The following is a 23,104-nucleotide window of genomic DNA, read 5'->3' as shown; positions in this document are numbered from 1 at the left end:
TAAATCCACAAGGGGAGTGAGTAAGTGTACACTTTAGGGAGATGGGGAGATCAGATTATTCAGCAAAGGTCTTCCTGCCTATCTATCCATCTAAACATCTCCATGCGTGTGGAGCTTACCCAGTGTGGCTGCGGTCGTGGCTGTAACCGTGTGGTGGTTTCCCAAGTCCTTGTCCTGCTCCTTGGCACCCTGCGACGGCCAGGCGGGGGCTCTCTCGCAGTGCGGCGACACCAGCGCAGCCGCCTGGGCTAGCGTCTCCTGCGAGCGCCCGTAGTTGCGTTCGTACGATGCGTACGCCGCCAGCAGGCTTTCCGAGCACGAACGGCTCCCTGGCCCGGACACTCCCCCCCAGCCTCCCAGCCAATAGGAATCGTGGGAGGCGGCTGCTGCCTGGTGGTGGAGCAGCAGAGTTTCTTGGGAAACGCCGTGGTCTCTGTGAGCCATGGAGGACATAGAGTTAGACCCAGGACCTCCAGCGCCACCAGGCCCCAGCGCTAAGCCCAGCCCCAGCTCGGCTAACCGATCCTGGGATATGCTCCGGTGTCGAGGGGACATGCGCTCAGCCGCCTCTGCCTGGCTGTAGTACCAGTCCGACAGTGCCTGGTGGCACATGGCGTCGCTGTGGGCACGCGTAGCCGGTAAACTTCCCTTCCGGGCGGGCATGTGGGGCAGGGTTGCAGAGGCGATGGCGGCGTTGTGGTTGGCAAAGTGGAAATCCAGTGCACTGACGGCCGACGACGAGCGCCCGCGGTTCTGCCCCAAAGATGGCCGCCAATCTCCCTCTTGTCCTGCCGAGGAGCCAAAATGGCCTCCGACATCCTCCTCGTTTTCTCCCGAACCCCTGGGCCTGCCGGAGGTCTGAGTTAAGTTAACCGCGGCAGAGCAGTTGTCCAAGGGGGATGCTAGGTTAACAGGGCTGGGGCGGCAGTGCCAGTTGTCCAGGGGGCTTTGGTGGTTGGGTGGCAGGGGGGCCGTGGAAGCGGGCTTGGCACGGGGGTAGCAGAGTGGGGGAGGGTCGGGGATATGCTGCGCCCCTCCCGTGTATGGCTCATTTCCTCTCAGGTAGGCATCCTGAGAGTACGCCTGTAGGGGAGGGAAGAGGAGAGCGGGAGCATGAGAGATAAAAAAATGAAGGGATAGAAAGGAGATAGAGAGGGAGGCAAGGGATAGAGAAGAGTAGAAAGCAGGTGCAAAGTAGTATTTCACACAAAATAAACACTTTCCGTTTGGTATTCTAACGCGTTCCATGGCATGTGACATGATTTGTGACAACCTGTTTCCAATACATTTGAAATGTATTTCGGAACTAAAAATCCACTCCAAACTAGCTTGTCGGGTGTTTGTGAAAGCAAAGGCGAGTGGAATGTATTTTTTTACATATTACAATTCAATTTGTGTTACAATGAAAATGTGTTATTGTGTTATTATTGTATATCCAGTAGGGATAGATCAGCATTGGAATTATATGAAATGTTTGTGAGTGTCTATACTACTACTAACTCAATATTCTTCACCAAACCAAATTGCTTTGTGATTGTGAGTTGTATTTTTATTGGGCTATGATTATAAATAATTTGATGTGTGGGAAGGAGGAGAGGAGAGAAAGAAACAGAAATCTCATACTCACACTTACCAACTGCAACACATCCTCATCTTTTGGCATGATGCAGAGCTCCAGAACATTCTCGCTGGAAGAGGGATAGAGGAGAGATAGTAAAACAATGGGTCATTGTGTAAAGTTATGTAACAAGTATTATATAATGTGTCATATCACATGTGTGTAGGTGCCTGCCTGTGTATGCGTGTGTGTGTCTCACCTGTTCTGGATCAACGCGATCACCTGAGAGTAGGTCTTCCCTAATACACTTTCCCCATTCACCTTTATCAGTCTGTCCCCTGTACACAGGCCAGCTTGGTGTGCAGGGCTTTTCTCCCTCACACTCTTTACAAAGATGGTGTCCATGGGCTCCAGACGACCCCTTTGACAACCTGGGACACACAAACGTGGCATATATTCGTTAAACATTTTTAACACGGATTCATAAACTTGTAAACATAATGACACATGAAAAAGCCTCACCTTTTCCATTGCCGTTTCCATTCTCCTCATCCTGCAGAGAAAGGAGAGGAAGACAAGTGAGACACCTAGAAAACTAGTGAACAGGGACCAACCAGACCAGTTGTTTTGTGGCTCTACCACAAGGAGATGCTATCTCCCCCAGGCAGTCAGAGCGATGAGCAGTTGTGTGGCTACAAACGCATTAACACACACCTTCTAAACGGGCCTCATCATAGTAAAACACAGAAATGGATTGACAGTGACAAAAACACTCATGAGCCAGCATATGCTCACATAGTTTACCTCAATTTATCACACACACACACACACACACACACACACACACACACACACACACACACACACACACACACACACACACACACACACACACACACACACACACACACACACACACACACACACACACAATAACCCACTCCCTACTCCACCCACCCACCCACCCACCCTCACAAACACACACACACACACACACACACACACACACACACACACACACACACACACACACAATAACCCACTCCCTACTCCACCCACCCACCCACCCTCACAAACACACACACACACACACACACACACACACACACACACACACACACACACACACACACACAATAACCCACTCCCTACTCCACCCACCCACCCACCCTCACAAACACCCACCCACACACACACACACACACACACACACACACACACACACACACACACACACACACACACACACACACACACACACACACACAATAACCCACTCCCTACTCCACCCACCCACCCACCCACCCTCACAAACACACACACACACACACACACACACACACACACACACACACACACAATAACCCACTCCCTACTCCACCCACCCACCCTCACAAACACCCACCCACACACACACACACACACACACACACACACACACACACACACACACACACACACACACACACACACACACACAATAACCCACTCCCTACTCCACCCACCCACCCACCCTCACAAACACACACACACACACACACACACACACACACACACACACACACACACACACACACACACACACACACTCCCTACTCCACCCACCCACCCACCCTCACACACACACACACACACACACACACACACACACACACACACACACACACACACACACACACACACACACACACACACACACACACACACACACACACACACACACACACACACACACACACAGGCCCCAGCTGACTGGGCAGTTTGGGTCTGGCCGGCTGGCTGACTGAGCTCATTCCAGTCAGACAGACAATGACCTGGGCTTTACAGCCACATAATAGAGACCTAGATACCCTGGAGTAGGAACCAGTGATACAACCACCTTTCTCCTCTTCTTTCCCTTTATCATTCTCTACTCCTCTTCTATTTACCTTCTCATCTCCTGTTCTGCTTGCCCTCTCCTCTCTTGCCCTCTTCTCTCCTCTCATCTTCTGTTTAACATATTCCCTCCTCTCTCTCTTCTCCTCCTCTCGTCTCCTCCTCTCCTCTTTTACCCCATTTTTCTATTTTATTTACTTCTCTGTTCTTCTCTTCTCTCCTCTCCCTATAGGTCAGTGGTCCCCAACCCTGGTCCTAGGGAGCTACAGGATGTGTGGGCTTTTCCTCCACTGGTTGGTGAACATTGGTCAGGACACCCCCATAAGTGTGAAAACTGTTATAGTAACACACACACACCTGTAATTCTGTGACTTCACAACCCCTCTTAATTTGGTCATGAGACACAATTCACCTGTACACTACTGGAGATTAGCAGATCAGCATAAGCTTGGTAGTGAAATCTGAATGTAACATGAACGTAATGCATTCCATGGTGGGGGCTATAAACCATTGTTACCTTGAGGTTATTGTGGAGGGAGGACTCTGGCGGGTACACAATGAAGTGGCGCAGCGTGAAGCCAAAGCCCTGGGAGTTCTTCTGCAGGAGCACCGTACGAGGGCCCTGCCACGCCACGCCCTCAACCTCGCCCGACGACAGCGACCGAGTGTTCTCATTGGATGACATGACGCCATCATTCCGCCCTTTAGCCTATGAGGGACACAGATAAGGAGAATGTTAGAAAAGGGGTCAAAGTCAATATTAGCTATTCAATTCATTAGTACCACTTTTAAAATGTCAGTGATTTCAATATGTGAGCAAAATGTCAACTTAAGTTAGGTAAAGTGAGCTGAGGGTGAAGTGTAAACTGTGAATTAGGTCAGTGAGTCCAAACATATCCTCCATGTCAGTGAGAAATGCATTGCTTAAGTGTGAAACGTCAGAGAAGTTTCTATTAGCGATAAGAGTTAGCTATATACCACACAGGTTTGGGACCAGGCTAGGGAGACTTCACCAAGAATTCTGGAATTCTACCAATGCCTTTCTCTCTCTCAGGAATAATATCTATTTTACCGGCCCACCTCTCCCATAATCACCTGCCACACAATGGAGGGGTAAAAATACATGTTGGAGCGGGTATTTATATCTAACAATTATGGAACAACAGGACTCTATCATGATACACAGGGCACATTAGGCACGCATGAACATGCACGCACATGCGCAAACACACATACACCCACACACACACCTAAAGAATAATAAGACTCACGTCTCTTTGTGTGTTTGGAGTCTTTGTGTCTGTAACACTTTGGGGATACACTGGTGGTCCATACATGCCATAAAGGGTTTCCCCTATACATTTTTCTTAGGCGGGATGCAGTATCCAACAGCAACATATTCTATTGAAAACGGTTTTAAAATGTAGATATGTAGAAACAGAGATTGGCAGGGGGATACATACCTTCACCCCGCTTAGGCCTAAGTCATATTAGGAAAAAGCTCCTAGCTCAGGCACCATACAGCAGACTTAGCTTTTTAGTGTCTAGCTAGCTTCTTTATCTTATCACACAACCTCTCCTGATAGCCTTCGGCCCTCTTCCTTCTTCATCCCACCCTGCCCTTGACTTCCTATACTCCCTCCTGCCTCTTTTCTCCACTCCCCCGCCTCCCCCCTCCCCACAAACTCACAAGGCCAGGCCACACTGCACCGCACCACAACAACAGGAAGTGGAGAGCCTTGAACAGGAAGTGAGGCATGGTGCCTGAGCTAACTGGCCCATTTGGGGATTCCGGGAATCCTTCGCCTCTAAGAATAGAGTGGCTAGGGAGGGGACTATGTGTGTGATTGTGTGCCTGCGTGTGTTTGTGTGAGTGTGTGTGTGGGTGGCAGGGTGGCAGGGAGGCAGGGAGGGGGACTCTCTTTCCGATGGGGGCTCCAGTTCCATTGCAACACCCCTCTCTTTATACCCAACACAAAATTGTGACTAGCATTCAAGCATCTGGAATGCCCGGATCCACATTGACAGGTTGAATTATTCTGTTGACTTCCCATCTGTAATAGTCCCTTATGAAATGCTATGTGTTGATTTGTAAGGAAGTGGAAATATGATGTAGTGGTATAGGACTATGAAGGAAAGCTAAGACAAAGGCTGGATGCTTGGAAGGATAGAAATCACATTCTCAGTAAGGAGTCTTAGAATAGACTCATAATACTAATATTAAGAAACGATGTAGTGTACACACACGCGCACACAAACACACGCAGGCAGGCACACACACACACACACACACGTACACACAAATACATACCGTGCATTCACGTCCACATGAACAGGGATGCCCCTAAGCATGGACTCATCACGTAGATTGATGATGGAGATGGCAAAGATGTTGTTTTTTGAAAACACCATGGACACAGAGAGAGAAAGAGTATGTGTGTGTGTACGTATGTCTGTGCATGTGTGTGTGTATGTGTATGTGTGTGTGTGTGTGAGCGAGCGAGGTTACACACTGGCAGGTTAGTGTTTTTTTTGTCATGAATCTTGTTCTAGAGGCAGCTCTGCAGAGTGGTCACTAGCTGACATAGCCACAAAGTCATCAAATCTGATTTTAAACCTAACCCTAACTCTAACCTTAACCACACTGCTAACCCTAATGCCTAACCCTAACCTTAAATGATGACCAAAAAGCTTCATTCATTTTTACAATATAGCCAAGTTCTGCCTCAAGGACAAGACTCATCTCAAAAAACATCAACCTGCTACATACTGTGGGTATGACATGTGTCAGAATCCCTCATGGCCTTCCATTCCTACACCTGCTATTTAACATGCAAGTGCATGAAAACACACACACTGGGGTGTGAGATGCCAGCACAACTTGTACAAGCATACACACACACTCTCATATACACTCCCTAATATTTACCGGAGCAGGCGCACACACACACACACACACACACACACACACACACACACACACACACACACACACACACACACACACACACACACACACACACACACACACACACACACACACACACACACACACACACACACACACACACACACACACACACACACACACACAGGGGCATGAAAAGCCACAGTGTCCTTTACATTCTGTCCTGAATTCTCCCACCTCCATCAATAACTGAGCCATAAGATTAGCTGCTTGTCAATGAAGGGTTACGTGACGTGTAATTATGACGTCACTTCCCCTATAGGCTGTGAGGTCAAACGCGGTTTGACTTTGTTTGTTTGTCAAATTGTTTTACACGCACACACGAGCGAACCAGGAAATAAATGCATCTGCACACACACGTCACACACGCACATTTCCTTTTAACATGTGTTAATGCCCCTGATAGTCAATTACTCAGGCAAGGCCTTTTGATGATCACAGATCTTTGCTACATATTTGACGCATAAGAGAACACCACATTCTAACCTACATGCCCACACGCGCTCACATACACAAACACCCTGACGATGCGTCACTCGAGCAGAACAGATGACACTCCAACCTGCACCCATCACACACTCACATATACGTACCACACACACACACACACACACACACACACACACACACACACACGCCGATGTATAAATATGTACTGTGCCGGGTGACGAAAGCATTGCTCCGATCTCCTTCCCCTCCGTTAGTCAACATGCCCCCACTGCGCTCCATTACATAAGACATACAGTAGGCAGGAGTGACACAGCCCCCCCCACCCCCACCCCCAACCCCCCACACACTCTCATTTACTCTCTAGCCTTTATCAAGCCTCTACATTATACATGACCCTTTCTAAAATAGCACATGTCAATTCTGCATTGTAAACTGAATATTCTACAGTAAGATCTACGGAAGACCTTTTCCAACCACTAGATGACACAATCTCCTCCGACTGATACAGCCTTTTGCTACAGGCCAGTGTGGAGTACCCACTGGTAAGGCGCTGAACTTCTTTCACTACTGAAAATGGCTGTCATGCTAGAATTAAGCAATAAGGCACTGTGTCACTTAGCCTTACCACGGCTAAGGGCTGTTCTTAGGCACGACGTAGTGCCTGGATGCAGCCCTTAGCCGTGGTATATTGACCATATACCACAAACCCCAGAGGTGCCTTATTGCTATTATAAACTGGTTACCAACGTCATTCGAACAGTAAAAATGACTTTTTTATCATACCCGTGGTATATGATCTGACCTGTCAATCAGCATTCAGGGCTCGAACCACCCTGTTTATAATTGGAATTAGAGCATCTCTCTGGAATTAGAACATCTCTGGCTGTCTCTCTGAAATAAAATTGTTTATTTTGTCATATTGCGTAACAATCCTTGAACATCAACCAGACAAACACCCAACAACCCGATACCCAAAGACACATGTACGTCACGGCCTTTCTATGTTTCTATCTTTCTATGTTGAGTTGAGCACGCCAGATTAGGAGATTTCCCAGCAGAGTCTCTCTTTCTTACCCAGGACAAGCGAAGATGTGGCAAAACCCTCCGGGGCACCCTTCGTCTGGGTCGCGGAGAGGAGCGGGGTGGGGTGGAGGGTCGGGGAGAGGCACGGGGTGGAGTGGTGGTAGCATGTAGGGTAATGCTTCGTAACACCGCCAACCAGATACAGCGAGGTTCCGGGTCACTACAGTCCACCCCTACTGAGCACTGGAAACACCACTCCTGCCCTGAGGGAGCTGGGACCTCCACTCTCAACATCACACACACGCACCACACACACAAGAGTGTTTGCTACAGCCCCACACAGGACGGGACACATACGACACCGCTGTTACCCCCGCAAGCACCTGACGTTTTCACCTAGACACGCTACACACACTCTCGGCCGGACATGGGGGTCAAGAGTCAATGGTAACCAACGGAACCCAACCACTTAGTGTCTATCAATTTTAACGTCAAATGAAGACGTCAAAATTCAGAGTCAAAATCAACAAAATCTTCATATTGATGACTGAATCCAGGTGTAGGTGAATATATTTGTATTCCTCAAAGTGGGTTTGGGTTCTGGTTCGGTTTGTCTGTCACAAATGTTGTGCATCATGGTCCTGTTGGTCACTAGTTCTGTTTCTGGAGCAGTAGGTGAAGCAGCTTGGATGGCAGGCCTGAGATCAGTGGAGACAGTAAAGAGAAAGGGCCTTTGCAAGGCACAAGTCGACTAGCTCTTCATCAGAGTTGGTCCTAGATCAGTAATATTCTTGATCTGTGTAGAGCTACTGGTGTCCTCATTTCTATCCAGGATCTGATCCAGGACCAGATTATGATTTCATCCTCTCCTCTAGATGAGTTGTCCCGCGTTTGCGTTCTACATGTGGCTAGACTAGCAGCTGGTAAATCTCTTGTCCTTTGTCAGTATATAGACAGATTCAGACTCACGCTGCCACACTTCCTTGTTCACTGACCGGAAATCGAGGTTCAGAAGTCCTCTTTACTGGTATAGAAGCCATTAGGGTGGCGTACAGGTGTGAAAACCAGTAGCTGGATCTAGTCCTCTTCACTGGATCAGAACGAGTTTTAGTCCCACGTTTTTTTATTGTAGCTGGTAACAGTAGCTCTTTTCTCTCATGCTGGGTATAGTGCAGTATTGGCAGCGGCTGGCTCTCTGTCTTTATTGCTATCTAAAGTATATCCTCTCCTCTTTTCTCTACCCAGGCTCTGCCTGCCTGCCTGCCTCTCTCTCTCTCTCTCTCTCTGGCTCCCTGTAGGCTCTCTTGTGCTCCACGCAACGCTAGTCCACTCTGTCAACCCCACTCACTCACTCTCTCTCTCTCACTCTTTCTCTCTCTGTCTCTCCGCCTCTCTTTCACATTCCTCCCATCCCTCCACTGGCCAGTCCAGCAAGGCGGTTGAGCAGTGAGCAGCACACAGCATGTTCTCTCTGTGTGTGTTTCTCTCTCTCTCAGGTCTCGCTTTCTCTCTCTCTCTCTATGTGTGTCTCCTTGTCTCCTCTTTTTATGCTCAGAACCTGGCCACCGCAGCTGACAGTAGAGTACACACTAATATTAAAAAGACTGTGTGTGTGTGTGTGTGTGTGTGTGTGTGTGTGTGTGTGTGTGTGTGTGTGTGTGTGTGTGTGTGTGTGTGTGTGTGTGTGTGTGTGTGTAGGAAAAACCGAGAGTCCCAGCCTTTTAAAACAAAACTAGCAGCAGCAATGTATTGCAGTGTATTTAAAGCTTTTTGCTTTGACACCTGTGAGCCAGAGCATTGTAAAAATAGAAAGAGAGAGCGAGAGAGAGAGAATAGGGAGAGAGAGAGAGAGAGAGAGAGAGAAAGAGAGAAATGAAAAGAGACAAAAAAGATAGATTGACTAAGACAGGCATGCAGACTCCCCTGGCTGGAAATGGCACCCATCGCTCCTCTCTTCTCTCCTCCCCTCTTTACAATCTCTAGAAAACTCAACCCGGAAAAATGGGAGTGCCGACTTAGTGGTAGGATAAAAAAGGAAAGGCATTTCCCTATCTGCTTCACTGTATCTCTCTCCCCTATGGCTAGCCTGCTTTTCTGAGTTCTGTGTGTTCTTGTGTGTCAGTGTCTGTCCAGACTCCATAGCATTGGACCTTGGGGCTACTGTTAGTAAGGGCAACCACTGACGCTCCATCCAGAGGGCTAAATGTGTGTGTGAATCATGAATCAGAGGACGCAAAAGTCATTATGACGGAGCTAAGATGAATGGAATTGAAGGATGGGGGCGGAATGGGAAATGGCTATTTAAGGCCTAACAGCCTTGTAAGCGTGTCACCAAACACAGATACACACATTGATTTAGCTTAATAGATTTTAGTTCTATCAATAGAGCAATTACTAGCTGATACGAAAAATGCCACGTGATTTAAAAAGCTGCAAATACCGCATGCACAATCGCACACACACACACACACTTTTCTTTTCCCTTTCTCTCTGGGTTTGGCTGGTAATAACCATGAGAGGCAACCAGCGAAATAGCCCATGAGGAGCGATCCATCCCCGTCTGAAAGGGGGTGGCCATCATTAACATGTCATTGATACTAGTACTGTCAGCACAGACGGCAAAGTAGTCCCCTCCTCTTCTAGTAATGGGGCAACCCCTGGCAGAGTGCAAAACTAAAATACTGAAACAAAGCTCACAAAAGCTATTGGTTTAACAATGGTACAAAAAAAGACAGCGACATTGCATATTTTTTTTTAGGTGTAAGATGGATCAAAAGTAAGTCAATAATGAACTTTCCACCGTGATAAAACAATAGGAAAAACAGAGAATTTACTGTTTAAATTGGGCAAGGACAGCAGCACCCCTCTATCCCTCACATGCGTCCCAAATGGGAACCTATTTTTGACCGTCAAACGTGGTGCAATATAGGCCTATAGGGAATATGGTGCCATTGATTGGGACACACCCAATATCTCTCTCCAGCTCTCTCTGCCTCTCATTGGATACTTCTATGTTTACACCCCCCCCCACCCCCCCCCACCACTCTCTCTCATGTCTCCTCTTTTTAGGCTCATTACCCTGCAGCTCCTTTGACCTTGCTCTCTCTCTCTCTCTCAGTCTTTCTATTCCATCTCCTCTTTGTCTTTCATTATCTCCAGTCTCCACACAACTTCAACCCTCCTCTTGACTTCTTATATAACCAGAGGGAAGAAGTTACAGGGATGAAGGGAGTGACAAACAGAAAGAGTTGTTTAGACAGACAGAGTGTAGACAGAGAACACACACACACACACACACACACACACACGCACGGATGGACGGACACATTCTACTTATGCTAAAATGTTTATTCTATTCTACTGAGCCATTTACTTTATGTTCGTATTCTTATCTTTTATTATTTCTTATTGTTTGCATTGTCGAGAAGGAGCGTGCAAGTAAGCATTTCGTTGGACGGTGTATACCGTGTGTATCCTGTACAGACGACTAATAAAACTTGAAACACACAAATGCAAACCCACACATACACACAATGTAGACATGATTATCAGCTATTTTTGTTTAAAGCCACTAGTGGGCAGCACTAGCTTGCAAAAGATCACGCTGACTTGATAACCTTCTCAATTCAACAGATAGACCTAACTGTAACTTACACCATTGATTCTTGAAACCGAGAGTATGTCTAAAATAGGCAGCCTATTTGTTCACACACATCGAGGAGACAACAGAGATATTATCAGACTGTATTGATAACCCCTGTTAGCTAAAATGGGCTAATATCAATAGTATGCATTAAGGGATTATTCTTTGAGAGTGCATGAGAACAAAAAGGAGGCGCGCATGCGAGCGCGCACACACACACACACAAAATAAACCCTCGATGGCAGGAAAATCCTAATTGACCTATTTTTTGTCAACTGTGAAATTGTTCCAAGCTAAAACATGTAATAATACAGCTACATATTTCCAAGCTTTGTAGTTCTTCTCTCGGTTCTCTTTTTATCTTTCCACATGGCCGCAGCTGTTGTCATTATGGAACTAGTCCCAAACCAGGCCAAGTAACCATGGACACTGCAAAACTTCTCCCCTTTAATGGCATAACTAGCCCCATAGCACTGACCCGACCACACACACACACACACACACACACACACACGCGTTCACAAACACACATGAACACACACAAACTAAGAAACAAACACATTGATTCACACACACACACACACACACACACACACACACACACACACACACACACACACACACACACACACACACACACACACACACACACACACACACACACATTGATTATGAGCATGGGGAATTCAATGACGATTTTAGCATGTAAATGGTGGGGCAAACTCAAGCTAATTTTTTAGATGCATGCCAGCAAAGCCACTACACAACACTGAACAATATATTAATTGCACTATAATGGTGACAAATGGTGCCCACAAACTGTTAGGGCCTACATAAATCTTTCCTGACAGCGGAGCTTTCCTTTCAGCACCATGGAGTGAATCCTTACCACCGCTACACCTGGCTATCAGCGGAGCCTAGTCTGGCAGCGAAAACCATAGCTGACATGGCTGACTCGCTTAAATAAATGTGGTTTATACTGACTCCTTGTGTATTTGTGTAACTCGATAAGAACTGCATTCTCCTTCAATAATAACGAACGCCAACATGAGTTTTGACTTTTGTACCATACACACACACACTATTACATTCATGTTCAGTAAATTCATGTTTGTTCTTATATCAACACTTAGCTCTAAGTATAAGCAAGTGCAAGCAAACTAGCTGCAACGAGGTAGCCCTATTCATTCAGCACTTTCAAAATGGACACCGACAGAAATTCAGATAGATGTTAGTTCAGATAAACTCAGCAAGATGTTGAGGCCTTAACTTTACTGTTCTTTAAGTCACCACACACAGAGAGAGAGAGAGAGAGAGAGCGAGAGAGCGAGAGAGAGAGAGAGAGACGCAGTTAGCCTACCATTTTAAGTATTTTATTAGGCCTATGTGGTCTAAAAATAAATTAAAATACAATCACGAGCATCCACTTTTATAGACATTATGGAAACAAAACAACCCTCGCAATATCAACTGGAATTACATGGGGGTCACGCCCCGACCATAGAGAGCCCTCTGGGTTCTCTATGGTGTTGTAGATCAGGGTGTGACTAGGGGGTGTTCTAGTCTTTTAATTTCTATGTTGGTGCTCTTAGTATGGTTCCCAATTAGAGGCAGCTGATGTTCATTGTCTCTAATTGGGGATCATACTTAAGGTGTCCCTGTTCCCACCTGTTTTGTGGGATATTGTTTTGAGTGCTGATGTGTGCGCTGGTTGGTCATGGTTGGTCATGGTTGGTCATGGTTGGTCATGGTTGGTCATGGTTGGTGTTTGTTTATTGTTTGTTGTAGTTTCACTTTGGATTAAAAGTATGATGTGGAACTCAAATCACGCTGCGCCTTGGTCCGTCTTTCCTCATGATCATGACAATGGGTCTATTACTGAACTTTATGTTGAAAAAGTAATATTTGACGGTTACAGACCCAACAACATTATATAGTTTCCCCTCCTTGTGGAGAAAAGCACATGAGCTAATTATAATACACAATGTAAGCAGAACAATGAAATAATTCCAACATTGCCTAAAATGAGCAATATAACAACTGAGATGTACAAACTATGGCATAGGAGAACGATGAGCGGATAAGACGCAAGCCGAAATTTCGATTAAGACATTAATAAGCAAACTAAGACAGACGTAGTCGATATACCTATTTGTTCAGCACTTTTGAAATCAACAGCGACAGAATTCAGAACATGGGCCGTTCTTACATTATTCGCCCTGCACGCCAAATCAGAACCATATGATAAATAACAGGGGCATATAAGCTGACAATGAAATCTCTTACAATATCCGATGATGACATTTCTCTAAAACAGGCTATAGGCTACATGTGCACCACCAAGTCAGAACAGTAGGCTAAGTTCTGAGGGGGAGAGGGACCACATTCTTAGGGTGAGACACATGGGCTACTAATAGCTTACTACACAACATACACTTAGTATTACTTTCTTAGATATAGTAGACATATCTCCCTGGCATATTACATAATTTATGCAGCAGCATACAATACCTATTTTGAACTCACCGATGTTGTGCTGTGCTCACTTGAACAGGAAGGTGGCGCGGAGGTTCTTCTTGTGGGCAAACTTTGATCAAACTTTGTCATCAAAGTCTGACATTCTCTGGATGAATTCATGCTGTATTGACAGAATGGGCAATGTATTCAACCTTTTATGGTGGTGTTGGTGCTGAATGTTTATCCTTTTAAGTTTGGAAAAGAGACCCTTTCAGGCAGATGTTTTAAATCCTTAAACCCAGACTTGGACCACACACCCTCTCCACCGAATAGCAGGCAGGGGAAGCAAAATAGTTATTGCTTTGCGACGCTCGCAGTTAGCCACCAATTCCTTCCAAACCACTCATTGTAGAATTTGTGATTTCCGACTTGTTGTGTAATGTTTATGTCCAATGGTCGATGAGCATCGAGACGTTTTATCTATAATTTCTCTTCAGCTTTATTTTTTAATTTTTTTATTTCACCTTTATTTAACCAGGTAGGCAAGTTGAGAACAAGTTCTCATTTACAATTGCGACCTGGCCAAGATAAAGCAAAGCAGTTCGACAACATACAAAAACACAGAGTTACACATGGAGTAAAACAACATACAATCAATGATGCAGTAGAAGAAAAAAAAATAAGACTATATACAATGTGAGCAAATGATGTGAGATAAGGGAGGTAAAGGCAAAAAAATGCCATGGTGGCAAAGTAAATAAAGTATAGCAAGAAAAACACTGGAATGGTAGATTTGTAGTTTGAAGAAAGTTCAAAGATAAAATATAAATAATATGGTGCAGAGGAGCAAAATAAATAAAATAAATAAATACAGTAGGGGAAGAGGTAGTAGTTTGGGCTAAATTATAGATGGGCTATGTACAGGTGCAGTGATCTGTGAGCTGCTCTGACAGCTGGTGCTTAAAGCTAGTGAGGGAGATAAGTGTTTCCAGTTTCAGAGATTTTTGTAGTTCGTTCCAGTCATTGGCAGCAGAGAACTGGAAGGAGAGACGACCAAAGGAGGAGTTGGCTTTAGGGGTGACCAGAGAGATATACCTGCTGGAGCGCGTGCTACAGGTGGGTGCTGCTATGGTGACCAGTGAGCGGAGATAAGGGGGGACTTTACCTAGCAGAGTCTTGTAGATGACCTGGAGCCAATGTGTTTGGCGACGATTATGAAGCGAAGGCCAGCCAACGAGAGCGTACAGGTCGCAGTGGTGGGTAGTATATGGGGCTTTGGTGACAAAACGGATGGCACTGTGATAGACTGCATCCAGCTTGTTGAGTAGGGTATTGGAAGCTATTTTGTAAATGACATCGCCGAAGTCGAGGATTGGTAGGATGGTCAGTTTTACGAGGGTATGTTTGGCAGCATGAGTGAAGGATGCTTTGTTGCGAAATAGGAAGCCAATTCGAGATTTCACTTTGGATTGGAGATGATTGATGTGAGTCTGGAAGGAGAGTTTACAGTCTAACCAGACACCTAGGTATTTGTAGTTGTCCACAAATTCTAAGTTAGAACCGTCCAGAGAAGTGATGCTGGACAGGCGGGCAGGTGCAGGCAGCGATCGGTTGAAGAGCATGCATTTAGTTTTACTTGTGTTTAGGAGCAGTTGGAGACCACGGAAGGAGAGTTGAATGGCATTGAAGCTCGTCTGGAGGGTTGTTAACACAGTGTCCAAAGAAGGGCCAGAAGTGTACAGAATGGTGTCGTCTGCGTAGAGGTGGATCAGAGATTCACCAGCAGCAAGAGCGACATCATTTATGTATACAGAGAAAAGAGTTGGCCCAAGAATTGAACCCTGTGGTACCCCCATAGAGACTGCCAGAGGTCCAGACAGTAGGCCCTCCGATTTGACACACTGAACTCTGTCAGAGAAGTAGTTGGTGAACCAGGCGACGCAATCGTTTGAGAAACCAAGGCTACTGAGTCTGCCGATGAGGATGTGGTGATTAACAGAGTCAAAAGCTTTGGCCAGGTCAATGAATACGGCAGCACAGTATTGTTTCTTATCGATGGCGGTTACGATGTCGTTTAGGACCTTGAGCGTGGCTGAGGTGCACCCATGACCAGCTCTGAAACCAGATTGCATAGCGGAGAGGGTGCGGTGGGATTCGAAATGGTCGGTAATCTGTTTGTTGACTTGGCTTTCGAAGACCTTAGAAAGGCAGGGTAGGATGGATATAGGTCTGTAGCAATTAGGGTCAAGAGTGTCACCTCCTTTGAAGAGGGGGATGACAGCAGCTGCTTTCCAATCTATGGGAATCTCAGACGACACGAAAGAGAGGTTGAACAGGCTAGTAATAGGGGTTGCAATAATTTCGGCAGATAATTTTAGAAAGAAAGGGTCCAGATTGTCAAGCCCAGCTGATTTGTAGGGGTCCAGATTTTGCAGCTCTTTCAGAATATCAGCTGAATGGATTTGGGAGAAGGAGAAATGGGGGAGGCTTGGGCGAGTAGCTGTGGGGGGTGCAGTGCTGTTGAATGCAGTAGGGGTAGTTAGGTGGAAAGCATGGCCAGCCGTAGAAAAATGCTTATTGAAATTCTCAATTATAGTGGGCTTATCGGTGGTGACAGAGTTTCCTATCATCAGTGCAGTGGGCAGTTGGGAGGAGGTGTTCTTATTCTCCATGGACTTTACAATGGCCCAGAACTTTTTAGAGTTGGAGTTGCACGAAGCGAATTTCTGTTTGAAAAAGCTAGCCTTGGCGTTTCTAACTGCCTGTGTGTATTGGTTTCTAACTTCCCTAAAAAGTTGCATATCGCGGGGGCAGTTCGATGCTAATGCAGAACGCCACAGGATATTTTTGTGTTGGTTAAGGGCAGTCAGGTCTGGGGAGAACCAAGGGCTATATCTGTTCCTGGTTCTAAATGTCTTGAAAGGGGCATGCTTATTTAAGATGGAGAGGAAGGCATTTATAAAAAATAACCAGGCATCCTCTACTGACGGGATGAGGTCAATATCCTTCCAGGATACCAGGGCCAGGTCGATTAGAAAGGCTTGCTCGTTGAAATGTTTCAGGGAGCGTTTGACAGTGATGAGTGGAGGTCGTTTGACCGCTGACCCATTACGGGTGCAGGCAATGAGGCAGTGATCGCTGAGATCTTGGTTGAAAACAGCAGAGGTGTATTTAGAGGGCACGTTGGTTAGGATGATATCTATGAGGGTGCCAGTGTTTGCGGCTTTGGGGTTGTACCTGGTGGGTTCATTAATAATTTGTGTGAGATTGAGGGCATCAAGCTTGGATTGTAGGATGGCTGGGGTGTTAAGCATGTCCCAGTTTAGGTCACCTAGTAGCACGAGCTCTGAAGATAGATGGGGGGCAATCAGTTCACATTAACATTAATATTAACTCAATACATACATTTTTGTACTGTTTGCAAACTGATATGTCTGTTTTATATCTATATATTTTTTTTGCTAAACAGGTGGGCTCAGCAATAAAGATTTCTGTCACGCCTGCTCCCGCTCTCCCTCTTGAGTGCCAGACTGCCTATCATTATGCACACCTGTTTGCTTCGTTACGCGCACCAGCGCCTCATTGGATCTACCTAAACTCTATCATTATTTGATTGCCTTCCCTTTATCTGTCTGTTCCTCACGTTATTCCCTGTGTCATCATTGATGTCGTTACTTTGTCTCGTCCAGACGCTGGTCCTGTTCTGTTTTATGTCCGTAGTTTATTAAATGTTCTCCCTGTACCTGCTTCCTGTCTCCAGCGTCGATCCTTACAGTTTCACAGTTCTACTGTGTCTTATGTTTTATGTCATCCATTCATCTATTCCTTTCTGAACATACAGTAACTGGCACATATGCCTTGAAAATCTGGCTCACATGCTATATTCTCTTGAAAACAGGCTGCCATTTGAGCACCCATGACTGTACCACTGATTCCTCCAAACATAAGGTAGAAATCCCCTCCTCGTCTGCCGCCTCTGTGTCCAGCACCACACAACTACCCAAACTATTACTACCCAGAGTGGCGAATGGGTTAACTACAGCACTCTCTTGTGAGAGGAAGACTGGGGTGATTGACTGTGTCTGAATTGGACAGAGGCGGCTATGTAATGGAGTTCAGTTCCACTCTGATGGTAGGCTCTTATTAATTTTGAATGTGACAGATAGAAATTAATGGAACGTATCGATTCTACATGACTGAGAGTGATGCACAGACATGAGTGATGCCTGTTCTACAACCACTTTCTAGCTGAACATTCTGTAACATTTCAGCACTCTTGAATGAGCCCGATCATGAACCCTAGAAACAGATTGACCCCCAGTATCCCCACGCAGGCCATACCTGTACGTGTTCAACAGCTTCCAACCAAACTGACCCCATCATGGCCGCACTAACAAAGCACAGTGTTAATGGCAAATCAGGACCTTTCATCACGGGCCCAAACAAAGACGCCCTATTGTAGCCAAACTAGCTGTTCTGAGATCAGCATGTCAAGCAGGTTCACTGTGGACACCATGTCTCCAGCATGGGCCATGATTCACCACAGACCCCCCTTTACAAAGCCCACAGCAGTGGCCTGACCAACTGACCAAGGCATCTGTACCAGCCATTGTTCTCCATAGACACTGGGCCTTGTGTGGTAGCCAGTGGGGAAAAGGCACTTGGTTTGGGGATACATAGCATTGCATTTCAAAGGACTTACAGCAGGAAGGAAACAACAGGGAAGAACACCATCTTAAAATCAGGGTTGTGTTCATTAGGCACCAAACGGATGACAGCAGACTCAAACAGGGAAATCAAATCAAATTATGTTTGTCACATGCGCAGAATACAAAGGGTGTAGACGAGCCCTTCCCAACGATGCAGAGTAAGAAATAAATTAAAAAACATAAAAGGAATAAAATACACAAGAATGGAGCAATATAGAGGGAGTCCCAGTGTCAGATCAATATGCAGGGGTATGAGGTATTTTAGGTAGATGAAGGCAGGGTAAAGGCGGGGTAAAGTGACTAGTCATCAGGATAAATAATAATAATAAGAGTAAAATAAAAAACAGAGTAGGAGCAGCATATGACGAGTTTAAAAGTGTGTGTATGTGTGTGTGTGTGTGTGTGTGTGTGTGTGTGTGTGTGTGTGTGTGTGTGTGTGTGTGTGTGTGTGTGTGTGTGTGTGTGTGTGTGTGTGTGTGTGTTGTCAGTATGCGTATGCAGTGTATGTGAATGTTTGGGGGTTTTGTGTCAGAGTATCAGTGTGTATATACAGTACAGTAAGCTCCAGTATTGGGACAGTGACTTTTGGAGTTCACTGTAGTGTGTATACTGTGTATAGTCTTGTGAGTGGGCATAGAGTCAGTGCACGATAGGGTCAATGCAGATATTCCCGGGTAAACATTAATTAACTATTTAGCAGTCTTATGGCTATTGAACAGTCTTATGGCTTCGGGGTAGAATATATGTCGGAGTCTGTTGGTCCGAGAGCCGATGCTACCGTTTGCTGGACGGTAGCAGAGCGAACAGTCTATGGCTTGGGTGGCTGGAGGCTTTGGCAATTTTTCGGGCCTTCCTCTGACACCGCCTGATATAGACATACTGGATGGCAGGGAACTCAGACCCAGTGATGTACTGGGCTATCCGCACCACCCTCTGTAGCGCTTTGCGGTCGAGGGTGGTGCATTTGCCATGCCAAGTGGTAATGCAGCCAGTCAAGATGCTCTCGATGGTGCAACTGTAGAACTTTTTGATGATTCGAGGGCCCATGACAAATCTTTTTAGCCTCCTGGGGGGAAGAGGCGCTGTCGTACCCTCTTCACAACTGTGCGGGTCTGTGTGGACCATGTTAAGTTCTTAGTTATTAGTTATGTGGACATCGATGTGGATGGGGGCATGCTCTCCCCTCTTTCTCCTGTAGTCCACAATCAAGTCCTTGGGAGGGACTACCTGAACTTTTGAAACAGTTTCTGTTGCGTGCCCTAATAAACACGACCCAGGCATGTAGATGCATGTTCTTGAATGGTATCGTAGGTTCTTTATGGATTATAGGGACAGCACAGCTTCAAAGTGAACCTATGATGACGGTAGTTAACAACAGTATGGTTGACATTCCAAGCAGGACAACGCCTCAGTGCGCAATGTGTAAAAAATTGCCATTTTCCCATTGGATAGGGATATTCACATTGGCGTTATGACAAGCCTTGCGGGGGCAGAAAGTCTATTGTTTTGAATTGAGTTAGGGTCCGTTGCTTTGTGGTGCATTGATATGGCATGCTTGAAGCCGGACGGAGTGTTGCTTGAACTGTTCAAAATAAGCATGTCTATTTTAAGACTGCCTTCTCTGCCACAGTGTCTGAAGTGATGATATGTAGCCAATCAGGGTTTGGATAAGAGCCATTTGATTAAATACAATATGAGATATTCTGATATGCAGTTACAAAAGTCAATGGCTGCAAACTCTGCTTTGAAGATAACACTTATCCAAATGCAGCTTAGGATGACTGGTGCTTTGCCTATTTCATAGTTTCCTGTGCTAAGACTTTATCAAAGATGTAGGCCAAACCTTTCTTTGATGAAAGTCTTTGTTGGTCTGCTGTGTTAAAGCCTAGGCATTAGGTCGGCAAGCTAACACAAGTCTTCAGATTTCAGGCAAAGCTACTTGAGTGTGGTTCACTGACTGAACGCCCTCCGTTACACATGCTCTCTGTTGTGTTGACAGCAAGGTATGAAGAGAATGGAGGGACGGAAGGAGGGATGACGCTGGTTTCCCTGGAGAGGAAAAGGGGGTGTCAGGTGAGGATTCACAGTGGCTGGGGGGGAGGGGGGTGGGGGGGTAATGGGGGTCATGCCACGGTACACAATCCCTAATGCTCAGGGCAGCAGCTGGGCATCCAGATGGGGCAGACACCACAGAGAGCATTCTGGATTAAAGGGGGAGGCACATCCACCTCCCTAACCCCCACCCTATGCACTACTCACTCGCTGGGAGCAGAGGGCTTTGTTGACTGCACCTGATGCCCGTGCCCACCGCTGCCCCTGCCCCTCCCTTTTATCTTTGTCTCTTTCATGTTTTTCACTCTGCCGTTATTATCGCTTTATATCGAGCTCCCACGCTCGCTAGCACTTTCTCTGGAAGTTTCTCGCGCTTTGTTTTCCTATTTTTTATTGGGTCTTTCTTTTCTCTCTTCATTCCATTGCTATACAGTAATCGCCATCCCGCTTTCATTGACACATTCCTGTGCAGCCCACCTGCTGGAGGAATAATGAGCCAGTGTTTGTTCTAACACACACACACACACATAGATATGTGCACGCACGCACGCACTCACATGAAAGGACACACACACACGTACTCACACACGCAAGTGTACGTACACGCAGTCGCACTTGAGCACAGACACAGACACACACTCCTTTCCCAGTCACTCTGGGTGGAAACCCCAGCTCTTACCTCAGGCCTGGGATAGCCATTAAGCCATTTATTAGGTACAGAGCAGCAGCTCTATGCCCGACCTTTCAACTTTGCCCCATACACGCACGCGCACACACATCGCATCGACCCACCTCATTCCCTTCCATCTCTCCCTGCCCCTGCCCTGTTCCCAGCTCAACAGAGGCTCATTGTCATGTCTGCATTTCAGAGCAAGACCCGTCCTGTCCCAGGGTGCCTCCCACCCCCTTTCTATACAGTAAAGCCCCATTCCATTTCTCCCTCTCGGCGAAAACAACACACAACAATAATCGCTCCCATTTGGGGTCAACGCAATTGCTCCCTGTCACTCATTATGGTTCCCCCTCCACCAACACTTCCACTCCACCGGACATACACTATCCCGACCAAAAGTATGTGAACACCTGCTCGTCGAACAACTCATTCCAAAATCATGGGGATTAATATGGAGTTGGTCCCCTTTGCTGCTATAACTGACTCTTCTGGGAACGCTTTAGACTAAATATTGGAACATTGCTGCGGGGACTTACTACCATTCAGCCACAAGAGCATTAGTGACGTCGGGCACTGATGTTGGGCGATTCGGCCTGGCTCGCAGTCGGTATTCCAATTCATCCCAAAGGTGTTCGAAGGGGTTGAGGTCAGGGCTATGTGCAGGCCAGTCAAGTTCTTCCACATCGAGCTCAACAAAACATTTCTGTATGAACCTCGCTTTCTGCACAGGTAATTGTCATGCTGAAACAGGAAAGGGCCTTCCCCAAACTGTTGCCACAAAGTTGGAAGCACAGAATCATCTAGAATGTCATTGTATGCTGTAGCGTTAAGATTTCCCTTCACTGGTACAAAGGGGCCTAGGCCGAACAATGAAAACAGCCCCAGACCATTATTCCTCATCCACCAAACTTTAGTTTCCACTGTGCATTTGGGCAGGTAGCGTTCTCCTGGCATCCGCCAAACACGGATTTTTCCGTCGGTCTGCCAGATGGTGAAGGTGGCATTCTATGATGGTGCCACGTTGAAAGTCACTGAGCGCTTCAGTAAGGCCATCCTATTGTCAATGTTCGTCTATGGAGATTGCATGGCTGTGTGCTCGATTTCATACAACTGTCAGCAACAGGTATGGTTGAAATAGCCGAATCCACAAATTTGAAGGCACACGTTTGTATATACATATACTTTTGTATATACAGTAATTTCGGAAAGTATTCAGACCCCTTGACTTTTTCCACATTCTGTTACGTTACAGCCTTTTTCTAAAATTGATTTTTTAAATTCTCATTCTCAGCAATATACATACAATACTCCATAGTGAAAAAGCAAAAGCTGGTTTTTAGAAATGTTTGCTAATTTACTAAAAATCTAAAACTGAAATATCACATTTATATAAGTATTCAGACCCTTTACTCAGTACTTTGTTGAAGCACCTTTGACAGCTGTTACATCCTCGAGTCTTCTTGGGTATGATGCTACAAGCTTGGCACACCCGTGTTTAGGGAGTTTCTCCCATTCTTCTCTGTAGATCCTCTCAAGCTCTGTCAGGTTGGATGGGGAGCGTCGTTGAACAGCTATTTTCAGGTCTCTCCAGAGATGTTTGATCGGGTTCAAGTCCGGACTCTGGCTGGGCCACTGAAGGACATTCAGAGAATTGTCCCGAAGCCACTCCTGCGTTGTCTTGGCTGTGTTTAGGGTC

At 46.1% G+C, this 23,104-nt stretch overlaps 1 protein-coding gene across 6 annotated transcripts in view; it reads right to left on the bottom strand.

Annotated features, from left to right (window-relative positions):
* The window catches only part of arhgap23b (Rho GTPase activating protein 23b), an 81,710-nt gene that overhangs the window by 24,953 nt on the left and 33,653 nt on the right, over positions 1 to 23,104 (bottom strand). For 2 of the 6 annotated variants that reach the window (XM_014158678.2, XM_014158682.2), the window contains exons 1-6: positions 7,926 to 9,392; positions 3,951 to 4,142; positions 2,081 to 2,111; positions 1,818 to 1,989; positions 1,628 to 1,688; positions 120 to 1,083 (exon numbers count right to left, since the gene is read on the bottom strand). In XM_014158678.2, coding sequence (XP_014014153.2) covers positions 120 to 1,083; positions 1,628 to 1,688; positions 1,818 to 1,989; positions 2,081 to 2,111; positions 3,951 to 4,142; positions 7,926 to 8,168 — 1,663 coding nt within the window. In that variant the 5' untranslated portion in view covers positions 8,169 to 9,392. Of the gene's footprint in view, positions 1 to 119; positions 1,084 to 1,627; positions 1,689 to 1,817; positions 1,990 to 2,080; positions 2,112 to 3,950; positions 4,143 to 7,925; positions 9,393 to 23,104 lie in introns of those variants that run through there. The other 4 variants (XM_014158679.2, XM_014158677.2, XM_014158676.2 and 1 more) reach the window with 3 other exon arrangements.

This window comes from Salmo salar, chromosome ssa19, assembly GCF_905237065.1.
Source record: "Salmo salar chromosome ssa19, Ssal_v3.1, whole genome shotgun sequence".
NCBI classification, from domain to species: domain Eukaryota; kingdom Metazoa; phylum Chordata; class Actinopteri; order Salmoniformes; family Salmonidae; genus Salmo; species Salmo salar.
The sequence above is the reverse complement of the archived record's forward strand: the minus strand, read 5'-3'. Positions and strand labels throughout refer to the sequence as shown.